The 19,843-nt window shown below is 42.3% G+C and overlaps 1 protein-coding gene across 1 annotated transcript in view; it reads left to right on the top strand.

Moving 5' to 3' along the window:
• Positions 1-5,467: 5,467 nt before the first annotated feature.
• The window catches only part of PLA2G4D (phospholipase A2 group IVD), a gene marked incomplete at its 5' end in the record, with an annotated part of 44,303 nt that continues 29,927 nt past the window's right edge, over positions 5,468-19,843 (top strand). Inside the window, 4 exons of the mRNA XM_079129694.1 lie at positions 5,468-5,578; positions 5,700-5,943; positions 16,129-16,249; positions 16,339-16,483. Of these exons, the coding sequence (XP_078985820.1) occupies positions 5,468-5,578; positions 5,700-5,943; positions 16,129-16,249; positions 16,339-16,483 (621 nt within the window). The remainder of the gene's footprint in view (positions 5,579-5,699; positions 5,944-16,128; positions 16,250-16,338; positions 16,484-19,843) is intronic.

Raw genomic sequence — 19,843 nt, 5'->3', positions numbered from 1 at the left:
TTTCAGAGGTTCCAATTCATGATCACTTGGTTCCATTTTTTGGGCCTGTGAGGCAGAACACTGTAGCAAAAGAACATAATGGAGCAAACCTGCTTACCTTATAGAGGCCAGGAAGAAGAGAGAGAAAGGAAGAGAGTGTGCTTTTAAAAAAGTCCCTCTCCTCAAACCCATTATGGTATGAATCCATCAATGGATCAATCCATTGATGAGGTCAGAGCCCTTGTGATCTAATTGCCCCAAAGCCCACCTCTGAACACTGCTGCACTGGAACCAAGACTTTTGGGGGGACATTTAAGCTTAAAACCATACCATGGGTCTTCCCATGAAATTCATGAAACTCCATGAATTTCTTTTCTGCTTAAGCCAGTTTGAGTTTGGTTTTTCCTACTTGCAAAAGTCCTGACTAATCCATTGGGCAATGGGATAAACATTGCTGCTACTTATGAAATAAGAAATCTAGGAAGGAAGGAAAAAGTTTCTTTGAGAAATAAGAGGCACAACATGGTATTACTTCATTCAGGAACCTGCTGAATATCTCCATTGATGTCAGGAAGTTTCAAAACCATCTCTAGCACTTGTTATTGCTGTGTTCCAAATATTTCCTATCCATGTGGCCTCTCCTAGAACTGATGTCTTCAGGAAATGAACTGCCTCTGAGCTGTGTTTTGCAGCAGTGGGTCCTGGAATGTATTTTGATATATCATACATACATGGAATATAACTTTCCATTTTTGTGGTTGTACATGTTATGGAGTTACACTACTCATGTATTCTTATATGAACTTTGGAAAATTATGTCTGATTTATTATAGTCTTTCCCATTCCTGTCCTCCCTCCCTTCACTTTCCTCCACTCCTCCCTGTCTAATCCAGTGAACTTCTATTCCCCTTGGGCCTATTGTGAGTCAGCATCAGCATATGAAAGAGAACATTCAACCTTTGGTTTTGGGGGATTGGCTTATTTCACTTAGCATGGTAGTGTACAGTTCCATCCATTTACTGGTAAATGTCACCATTCTTCTTTATTGCTGAGTAATACTCCATTGTATATATGTACCACATTTGTATTATCCATTCATCTGTTGAAGGACACATAGGTTGATTCCATAGCTTAGCTATTATAAATTGAGCTGCTATAAACATTGATGTGGTTGTGTCACTGTAGTATGCTGATTTTAAGTCCTTTGGGTATGTGCAGAGGAGTGGGATAACTGGGTCAAATGGTGGTTCCATTCCAAGTTTTCTGAGGAATCTCCATACTGCTTTCCAGAATGGTTGCACCAATTTGCAGTCCCATGAGCAACGTATGAGTGTACCTTTCCCCCCACATCCTCACCAGCATTTATTGTTACTTGTATCCTTGATAATTGTCTTTCTGATTGGAGCGAGATAAAATCTCAGTTTGGTTTTAATTTGCATTTCTCTAATTGCTAGTGATGTTCAACATTTTTTCATATATTTATTCACCATTTGTATTTCTTCTGTCTGTTCAGTTCCTTTGCCCATTTATTGATTGGGTTGTTTTTGTTTGTTTGTTTGTTTGTTTTTTTTTGGTGTTGTTTGTTGAGTTCTTTATATATCCTGGAGAGCCTTTTATTCTTTATGTTTTCCTTGAGCTTAATGGTTACCTCACTTTTCATTTTAATGATTTTCTATGTTCCTATCACTAATTTGTCCTCAGACTCTCCACCAGCAGTGTAAATCTCTTGACACATCAGGTAATCAACTTCATTATTTTTTTTTCCTCTTTGACTTTCTCCTCTTTTTTTTTTTTTTGTACTGGGGATCGAACCCAGGGATGTTTTACCACTTAGCTACGTCCCCAGCCCTTTTTATTTTTTATTTTGAGACAGGGTTTCACTAAGTTGCTTAGGGCCTTACTAAGTTGCTGAGGCTGGCCTCGATCTTGGAATCCTCCTGCTATCACCTCCCAAGTCACTGGGATTACAGATGTGTGCCACTGTGCCCAGTCTTCCTCCTTCTTTTGGTATTCCTTCATCTCCCATGTTAGACTGGTTTGCATTTAGGTAGTATCCGGGAATTTCCTTCATCATCATCCTGAATATGCCTTCACCTTGCTTTTATTTTGCATCCTGTTTCCTACACCCTATTCCTTCCTCTTTCTTGGCTCATTGTCTTATTTTGGGGGGACACATCCTTTAGTACCTCACTTTTTAAAGTGTACTCTTTAACACAACAATGGCATCACCTGAAAGCTTGTCAGAAATGCCACTCCAGACACACTGAATCACAATATGCATTTTAACAAGTTCCCTGGGTAATTATGGCACTTTAAAGTTTAGAACATACTGCTCTGGTAGCATTTCTGCATTATGCACTCTACTCTTTTTTTTATTTTTTACTTTTTTGGTGGTAGTGGGTATTGAACCCAGGGGTGCTCTACTTTTGAACTACATCCCTAGTCCTTTTTATTATTTTGCTGAGGCTGGTCTTGAACTTGTGATCCTCCTGCCTCAGCCTCCTGAGTTGCTAGGATTACAGGGGTGTGCCACATACCTGCCTCTACTCTCATTTTTTTTTTTTTTTTTTTTTTTTTGGTACCTGGGATTAAACCCAGAGGCACTTAACCACTGAGCCACATCCTCAGTCCTTTTTTATATTTTATTTAGAGACAGGGTCTTGATGAGTTGCTTAGGGCCTCACTAAGTTGCTAAGGCTGGCTTTGAACTTGTGATCCTCCTGCCTCAGCCTCTTGAGCCACTGGGATTATAGGTGTGCATCACCATGCCCAGCCTCTACTCTCATTTTTAACTGGGAATAAAATTGAAAATAATTTTCCATCAGAACATTACCCTGGTCTTCTAAGCTCTGTTATTGCTGCATGTAAGTTCAGTCTCATTACGATATTCCAGTCCTTTATATGTGACCTTTGTCTTCCAGTTACTTTTACTTCCTGGTCTCAGAAATTTCATAATGTACCTTGGTTAGGGCCTTTTTGTTTGTTTGTTTAGTGTTCTGTGTACTCAGCAAACCCTTTTAACGTGGAGGTTCTTCTGGTTCTGCAATATTTTCTTATTATATTTCTCAATAATTTTCTCTAATTGTTTCTTCTATTATCCAACCTTGTAACTCACAACAGGAAGACATTGGACTTCCTCGCATACTCCTCTGAGACTTCTTATCTTAAACCTCCCATTTCCATGTCTCTGTGTTTTCATTTTGCTTTTCTAGGGAGATTTTTCTCACTTTTATCCCCTAATTCTTCTATTAATTTTATTTCCTTCTTCCATCATCTTTTTTTTTTTTTTTTTTTTTAATAAATCCCCTGGTCCACGTTTATTGTGTCTCTCTGAAGGCTTTAACTGAAGAAATGAAATGCACACTCATGGAAAAAAGTGGGCCTTTGGGATAAAATAGCCTCAGCCATTTGGCTTGCAGACTCTGACTATACTATAAAGGTCTGTGCTGAATCTGGGTACAACAGGAAAGGAGTGGAGGTAAAGCCACATCATGATGGCTGGATGCCTCCTGGGTCACAGTGTCCACTGGAATGATGCCTTCTTCAGTAGTAAGGCGGTAGGAATCACCATGAGCAAAAATCCAGTAGCAGGTCTGTAGGCAGATGGACTAGCAGAAGGAAGGTGGTCAGAAGGTCCAGGTGAACACTCAGCAATCAGGAGGCACAGGACATAATTCACTTTGGATGGAGTGTTGTCAGTTTGCACTGAAGGTCTGAAGAGAAACTCGGGTCTTCTAACTCCCAGTAACAGTGCTGGTGGCAGTGCTTGCGTAGTAGTTGCCTCTTTTCTCACAGCAAGGTCAACAGTTCCAAAATTAAAAACAAAACAAAACAACTACCTCCAGAGTTCCTGCCACGTTCTGACAAGCTCTTCTGGGTTGCAGGTCCAGTTCTTGAAAACGTGGAGTCCATGGCTGCAGCTACTAAAAGTTATCTGCTTCAATGATTGCAGGACACTGTAGCAACCTTTTTCAACCTCCAATCCTGGACAGTTCATGTTTTGTCACAGAATTTCAAGCTTTGAGTTCCACTTGTTATTTTTCTCCTTTCTCTGGAGGAAAACCTCTTATCACCACAGTCTTAAGATTCTTTTGAGGTACATCCAGATTGAATTATAAAAGAGCTAAAGACCAACACAGTTTTCTCCAAAAAAAGTCATTTTTTTTTTCTGGAAGCGAAACATTTGTCTCTGCCCTTTAGGTAAAGGGAACAGTCAACTGATTTTTTTTTTTTTTCAGACAATTGAACGAAACAGCATAATTGGCTAAAATCTAATCAGACAAACTACACTTAAGTGCTCATGTTCTCTTGCTTTGAGCTGTACCACTTGGTTAGCACCACTGCACAAAATTAAAATGTTTGAAATTCAACTATTCAAACATTTTTAGTGTTTGCTGGATAATGGTCTGGAATTTGATAAAAAGCAGCTGACAATTAACAAAGAAACAAAAAAATGGCATTTTGGCTATCTCATTATCACACTTATAAGCAAGTAGAATACATGGCAGGCCAGGAAAGTTTCAAATAGCTGATTTTTGACTTTCAGCAGAAGTTTTAACAAAACTTTTCAGAGCACATTAGCCTTCAAATAAAGAAAAAACCCAAAACACCTTCGTGAATTCCATGCCTGTTCCAATGAACCTGCCTGCTAAAAATCCATGTGCACCATTAATTAGCTGGGCATGGCAGCACCATTTAAAAATAAGCCTGTTCACTACCAACCACACAAAGTAGGAACACAAAATAGGAGCAAGTGACACACGGCAAAATGGTCGTGAAAAATGGTCAAAGATAGATAGGTAGTCAGGCACCAGTATAAACAGCAGAAAACAAAGAACCGCTGGGCCAAAGATTAAATATGCTTCTTGATACTACAGAACACATGCACTCTCAATTGTAGCTGCTTTACATTGGGTGCCATTGTACCATATGCATCAGCCATCCTTCAGGCACCCCATGGTGAAAGGAAAGGATTCAGAATAGAAGCCAGCGGGGCTTGTTGTTACCCCAAATATCTATTATGCATAGTAACAGCTCACATATCCCAGGGACTCAAACAGGGGCTTCAAATTGGTAGTGAAGGATCCCAAACGACATCTAGGCCTCAGTTTTCTCCCCGTGGCATAAAGCAAGTGGCACACAGGAATTGTTCTTAACTCTTCTGGGTCACAGGCCCCTTTGAAAACTTGCTAGCGGTGGATTATCATTCCTTATAATGCACGTTCCCACAAATTTTCGGCATACACTATCTGGGAGTTTTGGCGATCTCCAACTCCAATCCAAGTTTCCCAGGATCAAAATTCCACGCATGGGTAACTGTTAAGTTTTCTTACAACTCAAAAAAATTTACAATAATCATCCTTTATGTATACCAACGCTGTGTAGTTTACAAAGCCCTTTTCAACCCCACACACAACGACAGGCAGAGGAGGAAACTGAGGCGCAGACAAATTACAGAGTGACTTGCCTAAGGTCACTCGGCCAGCTGATGGCTAGGCCCGGAAGCAAACCCAGCTCCTCTACTCCGGAGCTCGTATCCCCACCCCGGAGCTGCTGCCAGAGATCCCGCATCTCACTAAGGCGGCATGAGGAGGAAAAGGCAAAGTAGAAAGCCCACCACCAACCATCTTCCAGCTCCCTCCTGCCCCAGCGAAAGCCCACCACCAACCATCCTCCAGCTCCCTCCTGCCCCCCCAGCTGGGTTCTTGCAGGCCCGGTAGGGTGGCGCCAGGCTTCCAGGCCGGCCCGGCCACCCCCGCCTCCCGGGCCACGCCAAATCCCGCCTCTGCCGCCGCCTCCCCGGGAGCGGGACGGAGCAGTTGCCCGCCGCCACCGAACACCCGGACGACTCCTCCTCCAATCGCAAGCGCATGGGCCGCCGCGTACAAGAAGAAGGACGCGGCGCGAGCGCCAACGGCCACCGGGCGCGCGCCACGGCGACCGGGCCTGCGCCCCAAGAGCTGGGTCTCATATCTTAAATATATAAAGATTCTTTATATTCTCAGAACATTTCATTTCATGGCATTTCCCCTTTTTTGCATAAATACATCATCTTTTTATCCCTGTAAAGACATCAATTATAAAGTTTTTTGTTTTTGTTTTTTTTTTTTTTTTTAAGTTTTCTCCTTGGCTCCTGCATTGTCTGTTTCCTGAGTCCCTATTTGATTTGTGGTTTTGAACTTCAATCATGTTAGAGGATTTCTTTGGATGTTTGCTGATTGCCAACTGTTTCCTCGCATTTAAGTGGGAGGCACTCAAGGAATCCCTAGGAACCGAGTGTGCAATCTGATCTGGCTGAACGGGGCCATAGCGGGTTGTTGGGGAGGGTCCTGAAGCTCTGTAGTACAGGAAGCATTACCTAGAAGCATTGATAGTTTAGGTTTGTTTTGCTTTCCTCCCATGTTGGTAAGTTTCCTAGGACGAAATCTGTTCTCTTGTCTGGTGGTGGTGACAGGGAAGGTGTGAAGGGGCCTCCAGCATCTCAAGGCTAAATGGGGAAGAAGTGTGGGGGCGGAGACTCACATTTCAGTATGTAGACTCCACTGTCTCTGCCTGTTTCAGCTGTGCCTGTTGTCCTTGTGTCTCCATCCTTTCCAGACAGAAATCTCTACTCATCTGCCAGGGTTGGGCAGATGATCTGTGGGATGATTACCCTTCTGGCAACTGCCAACTAATCCTCCCTCTTGTTTCAGGTTCATCTGCACCATCACCTTTCAAGGTGTCAGTCTTTCTCAAGTTTGAACCATTGCTCAGCTTGCTTTTTAGTTCTCTGCCTCCACCCTGCCCCCAACTGCAGACTACTAGTGTTTAAATATTTTTTTCTATTGAGCATAAATATTCAGTAAAATAGAAGATCATATATTTATGATTGGATGACTGTTTACATGTTTTTACATCTGAGTAATCATCACTGCCCAATGAAGTTTGGATATTTTCCTCATGAATGAAGATTCCCTTGTGCCTCCTTCCAGAAAATACCCACAGCCAAAGGTAGCCACAATTTTAATTTTTGTTACCATAGATTGATACAGTCTGTTCTAGCACTTGCAAACATGGAAACAGGCAGTATGTGCTCTTCTAGTCTGGTTTCTTTCACCCCACATTACATATGTAAGATATTTTGTTTCTCTGGCCAGTTTCCTGATGGCCATCTGGTGATGGACCCATCCTGGCTCAGCCCCACCTGGTGACTGTGAACAGGTTCCTGGTGACTGTGCACAGGTTCCTTCCTAATAAACCACAGTCATCTCTTTGAACTGCCACCTCATGCAAATATAGCTCATTACTACTGGCAGCTAACTGGTATATGAGTGAGTGAGTGAGTAAATGTGTGTGTGTGTGTGTGTGTGTGTGTGTGTGTGTGTGTGTGTGTGTGTGTATGGGTGTGTGGGCCTGGTCTGAATTCCTGGCTCTTTCACAGATGCATCTTTTGACCTGAGCAAGTCTCTCTTGCTAATCCCACTGTTTCTCATTCCCCAGTTCCTTGGATCCACCAAATATTTCAAGCCTCTCCAGGGTCAGCAGATTTTAGATTGGTGAAGAGGAGGCTCATTCTGACAAGTGGGGGGGGGGGGTTCTCACACCCATATCCCATGTTTTAAAGACCAGCAGGAGCTGGGATACAGGCCACACAGCAGCCTGACTGCAGGGGCCTCACCACTGACAGGTGCCAGGGTGGGCGGAATGAGACTGCTGGGTCCAAATGAGATTAACACTATTTAATATTCAAAAAAGTATGATCTTAAAACACTAAATGTTTAAAAGGTGTTTTTTTTTTTTTTTTTTTTTTTTTTTTTTGTGGTGCTGGGGATTGAACCCAGGGCCTTGTGCTTGCAAGGCAGGCACTCTACCATCTGAGCCATATCCCCACCCCCCCAAAGGTGTTATTTTGAAGTCAAGAGCCAGTAGTTCCTGCCGGAAAGGACCTCTCTGAATCTATTTGAGCAAGGATAATGGTAAAGAGTTAGTTGAAGCTGACTTAAAATTTTCAAACTTCAAACTTTCAAGCTTTTAACATTTCTCTGGGTCCTTCATATCCTAATAATGATATTCCTTACTTGATTGATGGTATCTTCATAAAATTTATTTAATATATTTTTGTAGTGATTATAATCTTTTAAGACTTAGCTAGGGTTTTATTTTGTTTTGTTTTTAAAGAAAGCATTTACTGTCTTGATCTTTACTTTTATCATGTACACAGAACATAGTCTTTTCAAAGAACATATTCAAAACTGCCATGTTTATAGTCCAGGTATTCAGAAAGTATTTAACTAGAGTGTACATTATTATTACAATGGAAGAGGATCTTTATATCTTTAAAAAATTTTTTTTAGTTGTAGATGGACACAATACCTTTATTTTGTTTATATTTATGTGGTACTAAGACTCAGTGCCTCACACCTGACAGGCAAGCACTCTACCACTGAGCCACAACCTTAGCCCCCTTACATCTTGACAGTGGCTTCAAGATGTAAAGATTCTGGGGCTGGGGTCTTGCACCTACTAGTCAGGCCTGCTACCACTGAGCAACATTCCCAGTCTGGATTCCATATTTTACATGCCGAAAGAAAGGTTTCTAGGGTCTTATGTTGCAGCAGGCTGGCTGTAACACCTCTGGTTTCAGTGCCTTCTTCTGTCTCTTCCAAAGGGCAACCTCTGATGGAACTGGCTCCTTCCCTGCTATCCAAGGCTTCCAGGAGTGGGCCTTTGTGGTCTAGTGCATCTACATTGCTCCTCTGTGCTGTGGTGGGCCTCTGATAGGTGCCCAACTTTTCCTATGCCTCCTGGGAGCCTCTACCTTGGAGGGCTATGCCGTTTAACCTTTTTTGGGGAGTAGCTGGCAATATGATATGGGAGGAGGCAGGGAGGTTGTGTCACCAAACCAGTCCTGTTTTACCTGCCCTGTCACAGTATGCTCATCACTGAAACCACACGTTTTGCAAAAGAGAGTTTGTTCACAGGGTGCCAAATGCAAGGAGATAGGAGTCTACCTCCCAGAAGGACAGGATTGAGGGGTATTTATGGCATAAAGAAGCAGGGTGATCTGAGGCATGGAGAGAGGTGATTAAAGGTAAGGGAGTGAAGTAGTTGGTGGTCCATGCATGTGTAATCGAACTTGATTGCTCTTCATAAAACACATGTTCAGAAAATGGTCTGAGGTTAGAGTTTGGCCCTCCAATGTTACCATCAGATACTTGGGCAGGCCCAGATAAAAGATCAGTGATTTCAACTGACTTACAATAGACAAAAGTGGCTCCCAAGTTCTGAAAAAACAACTTAGTCAACTGTTACCATCATGATCCATACATCAGAGGTACTGTCTACAGCAAAGCTACTTAGCCATAAGACCTCTAAAACTGGGGTGAGTAAAGCAAGTGAACTTAGAGGGTTTCCACTTGGTTTCAGTAGTAGGAGCTGAAAGATGAGAAGGATATTGAACAGATGGTAGTGAGAGATCTGGGAAGGGGGAAGGAAGAGAAATGGGGAGAGTATAAAGATAGCCCAAAAGGCAGATTTCAGCTTCTGGATGACCTCTGGAGTAACATCTTACACCAACATAAATAATGGTACTCCACTTTAAACAGCTCAGAATGCTGCAAAATGGTGTTAGCAACAATCAGTAAAATTCCAACACATCTTCAAAGTCTAAATGAATGCCTCCTCTTTGAATTTTTTTTCTGAATATCTCATTTAGATTCTCTTTTCTTTCCTTCTTTTGTTCCTTCCTCCCCCAATTCCTCCTCTTCTGTATTCTTTTTAATAACGTGTGGTACCTTATTTCCCAGCCTCCAAACCTTCAAATAATTGTGTAAGGAGATGAAAATAGGTTCGGAGAAAAGAAAATTTGCTATCTCACCCAAACAAATTTCAGTTTTGGCTTTGGGTAAACTCAGTTTCTTTTAACAAATACTTATTTAAGAGGTCTTCCCACCCACATCCTTGTAGCTGAGAGGACAGCTAAGCATAATGGAGAGCCCCAGTGGCCTTGGATGTGTCAAGGATAAAGCTCAAGAGACGTAGCACTGGTTCAGGGCACTTAAAATGGAGTCAGACAGGTTCACAGATAAGCCTTTGCACTGGGCTGCAGACATTCCCCACCCTGCCCTTTCGAGCTGATTTTTAGAATGGGCCAAACCAGCAGTTTCCTGAAACACTGTTAACCTCTACTGACAGACACTTTTCCCTGACTTATCCAGAGACTGAGACTATACCCAATCCCTTTCTTATAAAACAACTTAACTTTTGCCAATACTAATCATAATTTCTGACTAATAAGTGATGTAATTTCTATCCCCCTTGTGGTCTAAAGCTATAAATACAGTCATTATTTTGTAAAACCTTGCAGTAAATTTTTTGTTTTTCTTTTTGTGTTTTGTGGTACTATGAATTGTACCCAGAGATGCTTTATCACTGAGCCATATCCGCAGCCCTTTCTTTTCTTTTCTTTCTTTCTTTTTTTTTTTTTGAGACAGAGTTCCTAAATTACCCAGCTGGGCTTGAACTTGCAAACCTCCTGCCTCAGTCTCTTGAGTCCCTGGGATTATTGGTGTGTACCACAGCACCCAGGTTGGAGCACATTTTTAAGACTGCTTGCTTCTGTGTTTTTCCAGATTGAAACTCTAATTACCTCCAAGTGAATGTCATTTTCTTTGTTCTGAATTAGTTTGATTTTATTCTCAGTCAACAACTGATTGGATGGGGTTATAGTTAGCATCTACTTGGATTCTTTTGGGGTTTTTTTGGCCTGACCTTTGGGCTCCTGTTTATACCAAAGCTGAAAACATAGCCTATTTCTCAGCTCAGCTATTCCCAGAAGTAATATATATATATATATATATATATATATATATATATATATATATATATATTCCCCGCCCCCCCCCAGTACTGGGGATTGAACTCAGGAACACTCGGCCACTGAGCCACATCCCCAGTCCTATTTTGTATTTTATTTAGAGACAGGGTCTCACTGAGTTGCTTAGGTCCTTGCAAAATTGCTGAGTTTGGCTTTGAACTCGAGATCCTCCTGCCTCAATTTCCTGAGGGGCTGGGATTACAGGCATGCACCATCACACCCAACCCAGAAGGAATTTATACTCTGTTCCTTCTATACCTCAGGGAGGTGTAGGAAGATTAGGAGCATCACCACATGGAACATGGTGCTTCTCTCCCTGAGAATGTTATGGGATGCAACTTAAGAACAGACCGATAACCACTGAGAAGTTCAAATTTGAGAATCTATATTAAGCCAGCTGGCTAACTGTCTCACACAAACCCCCAAAAAATAGCTATTGGGAGAACAGCCCCGACCATAGGGTTGTACGGGTTCTTAATACCAAAAATCGCATCAATCATAAGCGTCTGTTGCTATGATTTGAAATTACAAACTAACATCATGAGATCATCAACAGAGGGAGAAGTGGGTTAAAATGACCTTACCTAGGTACATACTAAAGAATGGTTACTAACGTCCACACAATCACTGTTTACATGGTACATTGTTTAGGAGCAATAGGAATCAAAAGAGAGCAATTTTTCTTTACATAGGAATTGTCATTTTGTATTGTTAAACATGTCACACTAAGTAACTGATGATGGGTATAGAGGCGGGGTGTATCCATGGGAGAAACTTATTTTAGAGCAAAATGGAGTCTGTTTAGTCATTTCCCTTATAGTCTGGCCTATAACATTCTCATGGAGCCAGCTCTGTCAGCCCATCACAAGAACATGACTTTTCCTAGGATGTATGTGTACAGAGAGGGCCAAGCCTATGTTTATGGGATTTCACCCAAATTATGCATGTTATAATTTATGCATAATACCCTGTTATGGTTTGGATATTAAGTGTCCCCCACAAGCTCATGTGTGACACAATGCAGGAAGGTTTGGAGGAGAAATGATTAGGTTGTAAGCATCTTATCCCAATCAATGAATTAATCCCTGGTGGGAATAATTGAAGTGGTAGGGTGTGGCTGGAGAAAAGTGGAATTGGAGCATGGCTTTGGGGTAGATATTTTGTATCTGGAGAGTGGAGACTCTCTCTGCTTTCTGATGATGCAAGCTGCTTCCCTCTACCACACTCTCCCACCATGATGTTCTGCCTCACCTTGAGCCCCAAGGAGTGGAACCAGCCTTCTATGGACTAAGACCTCTGAAACCGTGAGCCCTCAAATAAACGTTTCCTATTCTATAACTGTGCTGGTCAGATCATTTAGTCACAGCAACTGACTAAAACACCCCATGAGGGCTTGGGCTTGGGGTGGGGCAGGAAGCTAAGACACTTGAATCTTTGACCACTTGCCTTCTCCCTGCTCCTGTCCTGGCAGTGCGGGGGCTTTATTTTAGGTGGGCACCTTCCCTAAGGACTCTCTCTTCACAGGACTCACAGTTCAAAGCATTTGTTATGATAAATGAAAGGAAACTCTTGGAATTTAGAAAACCCTTTCTTCTCACAACACTCAGCCTTAAAGCCCTGCTTCTGGAGAGCTGGCTGAGACTTGAGGCAAAAGAAGGGCGCCTCTCTCTCATGTTCAACTTTAACAATGGGCATCACTGGCCAAAAAGGGGGAAAATGCATAGGAGAAGGGGCCAGAATATTGGAAGCACATTTATGTATGTATTTGAAATCCTGTTGCAGGAGAAAAGAGCAACCACAGCTTTGCTGAGGAGTGTGATGAGGAAGGCTGGGCTCCTCCATCCCCCTCCCCTGTACACCCACCTCAAACCTCTCACTGCCACACTGTGTAGTGCCCAGAAAAAGGGACATCTCCTCAGCACCGGACAGGACTTGGGTGCTGCTTCCTTGGTATAGGAAGGGAGCCAACTGGCTGGGCTCCAGGTCTTGCAGGTGGCACAGGTGTATTCCTACCTCGCATCCCTCCTAAACTCAGGGCAAGGTTATTGCCTCCCAGTCCAACCTTTGGGGACTGTGGTGCTGGGCGTTTACAGAAAAGCAATTACATTTCAGATGAGTCATTGCTGGGTGGGGAAAGGAGGGCGAAATTTCATGTGAACTCCAGGCAACAGAGCAGGTAGTCTGAAATTCTAGAAAGGAGTGGGGGTTCTTTTGCCAAATCTGTGGTTGCGGGAGTTCACCACTGGAGTTTAGGGAAAGACTTTTTCTAATGAGATTAACTAGTTTCCAGAAATAAAAATCATTAGAGGATTTTATTGATACTTGTAATACAAAGCTGCTCTCCCCTCCCTTTCCAGGGCAGCCATTTCCCCGCCTCCCAACTTACAACCTAGCTTGTCAGTCTGTGAACATCCTAGCTAGCTACTGGTTCATCAGTTGGCTTGCAAGTATCCTTCTCTGTTATTGGTCCCCTGTTAGCCTGGCGGAATTCAACTGCTACCCTGCCATATTTTTCTCTTGCTTTCTCCCTCCTACTCACTTTCTTTCTCTTTCCTCCTCGCTTTTCACACTCTCTTGCGCACGTCCTTTCTCTTTTCCTATCATTTTCTCTCTTACCCTGCAGGGAGACACTTTTTTTGCTTAATAAACTCCCTTATGTGATTTCCCCGTGTCCGGTGTGGTTTCCTGGGTTCTACAATACTTTATAAACAGTTTAGTTTGGGCACATGTTTTGAAAAGTAAAAAAGGCTCAATCTATTTTTAATTTAATTAAATTAATTAATTTAGGTATTGGGAATTGAACTCAGAGGCCCTTTATCACTGAACTACATTCACAGCTCTTTTTTTTAAATTTTGAGACAGGCTCTCACTAAGTTACTTAGGGCCTTGCTAAATTGCTGAGGCTGACTTCAAACTTGAGATCCTCCTGCCTCAGCCTTCTGAATTGCTGGATTTACAGACATGCACCACTGTATTTGGCTCAATTTAGTTTTTGAAATTATGAGCTTGAATATGAAAGTTACAAATACAATAAATTTAAATCACACACAAATTTGCAATGTGTGGAAGGTTTATAAAAAGAAAAATAAGACAAGATCAACAAGACAGAGTGGGGGATGAGGAAAGACCCCTGAGATGGAGAAGTCCAGGTGGAAAAAGGCAAAGGAATTCTGAGGGAGGTGGTTCAGGGACATCAGTAACTCTTGAGACATGCTCCAGTTTCATAACTTATCCCAAAGTTTACATACCTGCCACACTGCCTCCAAACAAAGGTAATTCACTGAGTAATTTTTTTTTAAACATAGCTCTTCTATGTCTCTTTTCCTTGAAATTCCAGAAGCTTCATTCTGGAGGAGATTCTTGTCCCAGCACTCCTGCTGTGTACCACTGCATGTTCTAAAGCATGGATAAGTTCTGCTGGCTGAGAAACTGGGGTGGAAGCTTCTTGAGGTGCGGGTCAGGTCTGTTTTAACCTCCTACCTCTCTTTCTGGGACATGATAGACACTGAATAAATTTTTTCAAGTGAATTGGTGGTTTGATGACTGGATGGTGGTATCCTGCCCCTTGCAGAGAGAGAGGAATCATTCTTTCCAACAGCCCTAGAATGAGGGGAGGAGCCATGTGATCTTTCCTGCAAGGTTTTGGTCAGTCCTGGATAGGAAATGGTCTTTTCTCACTTGTCAACAGAATGAATAACCATGCCCTCATGAGGCAAGCACACAGACCTGCCTGTGCCTTGATCTTGACGTGGTAATTAGTTAGGGCTGAACCCCAACGTCTGTGTCATTCCTGCTTCACACCATATATCTTGCCACCTGTTCCACTTTCTGCCTCAGAACTTTTGCCCGGAATGGATACACAGTAGGGCATCTTTCTCTGCCCCGTTGACTGCCTCCTCTCCTCTATAACACTGCCATCCAGTACTACTCTAGGGGAAGGTACAGGGAGGGTAGTGACTGAGCCTTTCTTTCCTGGAGTTAAAGTGGGAAGGAACTGACATCCAAAAGAAAGGCTTAGAATTAGATTTACTTCTTCAGGTGAGACTTGATCCAAGGACTCCCTGGTGCTCCCTCTTGCCTGTTCTGCCTCTAGAGAGAGATCATATTGCAGGTAGAGGTGAGAGCACTGCCTCTGGGCTAGATTCCCAGGTGACATGGGGTAGTCCTTCAACCAATTCCCATCTCACTTTTCTCATTTGCAAAATGAGAATAATAGAGGTAATTGCCTCACAGAGCTTGAAGGGTAAATAAAGATATTCTATTTATAAAGTGCTTTGATCAGTGTACCACAAGGATTATGTTCTGTGGAGCCTAAAGTTTATGTAAATTGATTCAAAATCAGGCACTTAAGTGAATATTTATTTAGAACCATAAAAGGAATCACAAAAATTAAAATTTTAAAAAGCTGAAAAATGCCAAAACATCACAAAAAAATTAAATACTGTGGTATTTGTATTACACTATATCTCTTCCTTCATTTCGTGGTTGCACGGGAAACTCTTTGACTATCTCTTTTCTTCTCCCTCTCCTACCTCTTCTTTTTCTTCTCTCCCTCTGTTTCCCCTCCCCACCCCCTTCTTCTCTTTTTTTTGTACCAGAGATTGAACCTAGGGCGCTTTACAACTTTTACCACATCCCCAGTCCTTTTTTATTTTGATACAGATTCTCACTAAGTTGCTTAGGGCCTCACTAAGTTGCTGAGGCTGGCTTTGAACCCGTGATCCTCCTGCCTCGGCTTCCTGAGTCACTGGGATTATGGCCTAACTACCTCCTTTACAACACCAATTTTTAAATATTTTCTTGAGTGCAAATAAATAGCAATTTTTAGTCTGTTGGAAATTTTTAAAAATTATGGATAGTTAATAAAAGTTGTTGAGAACTTTCTTTTCACTTCATAAATCTTCCTTGATAATATATACAATTTAAAAATTATTAACAAATTTGGGAAAATTTACCATGGCTATGTAACAAACCACCTCAAACCTAAATGGCCTGAAACATAATCGCTCTATTAGGCTCACAGATTCTGTGGGTCACAAATTCAGTGGGCACAGGAATTGAAAATTGCTGGGACTGGAATCTATTCATCCATGTCTAGAACCTCTAGAACAGCTGACTCTAGTGCTGACCCTATGGCCTGGCTTCCTCACAGTCTTAAGTTACTGGAGTCTTACTCATGTAATCGATCCACTTCATGCTTTGAATATAAACCTTGCTGCTCAACCACTGGCAGCTTATTTTAAAACTGACATGTTTTCTTTTTCTCTTCCTCTTTCTCCTTTTCTCCTCCCCAGCTGTCGGGGAAACAAGATTTTCTTCCTGTCCTAAGACAAGTTATCTCCCCTTCCACTCACTGTCCACAAGAATAGAGAAACTCCGAACCTGGAAACTGGAACAACAGCTCTTTTCAAGGATGTAAGTTAAATATTAACTAGACTTACTGATAATGATACTTCAAAACAGTCCTGGTATCCACCTTTTTTAAAGCCCTTTGTTCCCTGTAGCTGTTGGAACAACAACCTCAGTGACATGAGTCTGTTGCCTTTTTCCTTTGTTAGCAAAGCAATAAAACTTCTTTTCTCCAAACTTTGCCCTGGTTATTGGATTGGCATTGGGGACGAGGACCAAGCTTTCAGTATCACTATGGCTGTAAGGAATCCCATGGAAACCACACTGGACACGGGAAATCACATAAGGGGGTTTATTAAGCAAACAAAGTGTCTCTCTGCAGGGTAAGAGAGAAAATGAGAGGAAAAGAAAGGGAACGAGAAAGGGTGCCCGCTAGAGAGAGTGGAAAAGCAAGGAGGATAGAGAAAGTGAGTAGGAAAGAGAGAAGTGTGAGAAAAGATGGTGGGGTAGCTACAGTGAAGCAGTTGAATTCTGCCGGGCTAACAGGGGACCAATAACGGAGAAGGATACTTGCAAACCAACTGATGAACCAATAGCTAGCTAGGATGTTCACAGATTGACAAGTGGTTGGGAGGCGGGGAAAATGGCTGCACCGGAAAGGTCAGGGGGAGCAGCTTTGTACATTATAATGGCAACCTTAGAGTTGGAGGCTCAGAGCTACAAGTGGGAGTGCTCTAGGAACTGAGAAAGCTGCATCTCCTTATGACCTGACTTCAGGAGTCTAGCAGTATAATTTTCCTCATCCTGTAAGTTATGAGACAATCACAAGCCCACCAGATTAAAGAAAATTGGCCTCTACCTCTTTATGGGGGTGTGATTCTAGAAGTTTCTAGAAGAGCAGGAAAAGTCATTGCTGTGACTATATATATATATATATATATATATATTTTTTTTTTTTTTAATATGATGCTGAGGACTGAACAACCCAGGGCCTCCCGCATGCTAGGCAAGTGCTCTACCACTGTGCAACAACCCCAACCCATGACTATATTTTTAAACAAAAACTGCACAACTTCTATTAAGTTTCTCTCATCAATGAACTACTGTAGTATTGTTATTGGAGTTCTATCCCAGAGGAATGACTCTGGGGAACCAACAAATCAGTAATGGTCCCTTGCCCCAAAAACCAAACAGAAAAGGTAGTGGTAAGAAGCATGAAAGGAACATTCTTCTGTGTAGCTACAGTGAGAAGACAAGGAAACCCATGTCCTTAGCTCGGTCTTTGAGGGGCTGATAACTTTTTTTCTTTTTGGCACTGGGGATTGAACCTAGGGGTGCTGTACCACGGAGCTACATCCCTACCCTTTTTATTTTGTATTTTGAGTCAGGTTCTCTCTAAGTCACCCAAGCTGTCCTTGCATTTGAGATCCTTCCACCTCAGACTCCCAAATAGCTGGAATTACAGACATGTGCCACTGCACAACAACTCTGAGGTTTTATAGAAAGGGGAATGAGGGCAAGCTTTGGGGGTTTGTATAGCTGGAGAGTTTTCACAGCTGTCAAAGCAGATGATCTTGATTAGGTGAGGTCTGGTCCATCATTGTCCCTGAATTGGTCAGGTGAGTCCTTATCAGTGATGAGAATTGTTGCCTGGAGGGTAGCTTTGATTTATCACAAGATCTTTATCAATCAGACCTTGTTCCTGGAATCCAAGGTGACTCAGAACAAAGGAGATAGATGCAGAATAGAGACAGAGATGCCAAGTCTTTAAGTCACTCATTGAACATTTGCATGCAAAAGTGAAGAGTCTAACGTATAATTATAGTATGTTAGCTACTTGTGGCACAGGAATTATGCTGTTATATTTCTTAGAATTTTCATCAAATAAGGGAAAAATAAAGGGAAAAAGTGCATTCAAGTTTTGATTGAAAAATACCCTTTTCAGTAGAGAATGTCTCTGTGTTTTTGTTTGTTTTGTGGTGCTAGGAATTGAATCCAGGGCCTTGAGCATGTTAGGTAAGCACTCTACTATAGCCTTTCTGGTTTTATTTATTTATTTGAGAACTTCTGTTTTGATAAGGTGTCAATAAAAACTAAATATTCCTATCACAATTTTATGTTAATTGGATCAATTATCTACAGACTGGTTTCTGGCTCCATATATTTCAGACCTTGTTTCTCTTCCTCTACCCAATTCTTCTGGCACACTGAGACAGAATGGATTGGGGGCCCTTGTCCCAGGCCCCACCTCACCTGGATCAGCAGAGCTGATGTGAGCTTAAGGACCTCCTTTCATCCTGACCCATTGCTGTTATCAGAGGAGCTAATTTCCCTTAAGTGTAAATAAGATCCTGTTTTTCAAAAGATTATTTAACCATTTAGGAATGTGCAGAGAACTCCACGTTTGACCTAGAGTAACCTAAGGAGGGAAACCCCCCTGTTTAAGACCCCATGCATGTTACCTGTTTCTCATGCACCTGATTTAAAACCTGGGAAGGAGCATTTGGTACATACACAATAACTGTCCCAAACTAGTTAAAGACCAGAAAAAGGGCAGGGCACAGGAATCTGCCAATCACCCCTTATTTAGTATAAATCACTCCTAGCAAAAAGCCTTCCAAAGATGAACAAAGAACTCAGAAGTGCATATAAGCCCAGACTCCCTCTAAGTCCACAGGCTGACATCTTTGTAGTGTTCCTGCAGGACCTTTGCAGTGTATCTCCCTCCAATAAACTCTCTTTGTAAGAACCCAGAAACCACTCCGGACATGAGAATTTACATAAGAGAGTTTATTAAGCAAACAGGCAGAGTGTCTCCCTGCAGGGTAAGAGAGAAAATGAGAGGAAGAGAGAAAGAGAGAGCGTGTGCACAAGAGAGAGAGTGAAAGCCAGGAGGAGAAAGCACGAAAACAAGGAGGAGAGAGAGAGCATGAAAGCGAGGAGGAGAGAGACAGAAAATGGCGGAGGAGCTATTTTTAAGTAGTAGAATTTTGCAGGCTAACAGGGGACCAATAATGGAGAAGGATACTTGCAAGCTGACTGATAAACCAATATCTAGCTAGGATGTTCACACTGACAAGCTAGATTGTAATTTGGGAGATGGGGAAATGACTGCAGCGTAAAGGGCAGGGGAGCAGCTTTATATTATGTTATATTTCCCTGTTTTTATTTTTATAAGAAGATCTTTTGTTCTCCAGTTCTCTCTCCCCTTATCTCTCCTTCCTGCCTATGTGACTAGGCCTGGTTTTGCAGGTGAGGTGTAAAAAGTAAGAAGTGGATGGGGCAGGGGGAGAGTCAAAGTAATTCAGCCAGGCAAGAGCCCAGGGGGCATTAATTAGCAGCTCCTTACTTGCAGTCCTTGATAAGGGCAGGGAAATTTGGTAAGCAATGGACTCCGAAGATCCTTGACATTCCATTCTCCCAGGGGCAGTCTCCAACTTCCAGATTTCCAGAGGCAGATGGCTTTCAAGGACTTCATTTCCTCGATTTGACCGATCCCCTATTTCTACACTAACTGCCTGTCCCCAATTCTGGCTTAATTCCCCCCTCTAGTTTTAGGAACTCCTTACTGCTGTAGGGAAAAGGAGTGATGACTGCTCTGGCCTTTTTGAGCCGGAAGGGGGCAGCATGGGGCAAGCAGTTTGGAGTTCCCTTTTAGAA

This window comes from Sciurus vulgaris, assembly GCF_902686455.1.
Source record: "Sciurus vulgaris genome assembly, chromosome: 2".
NCBI lineage: Eukaryota > Metazoa > Chordata > Mammalia > Rodentia > Sciuridae > Sciurus > Sciurus vulgaris.
The sequence above is the reverse complement of the archived record's forward strand: the minus strand, read 5'-3'. Positions and strand labels throughout refer to the sequence as shown.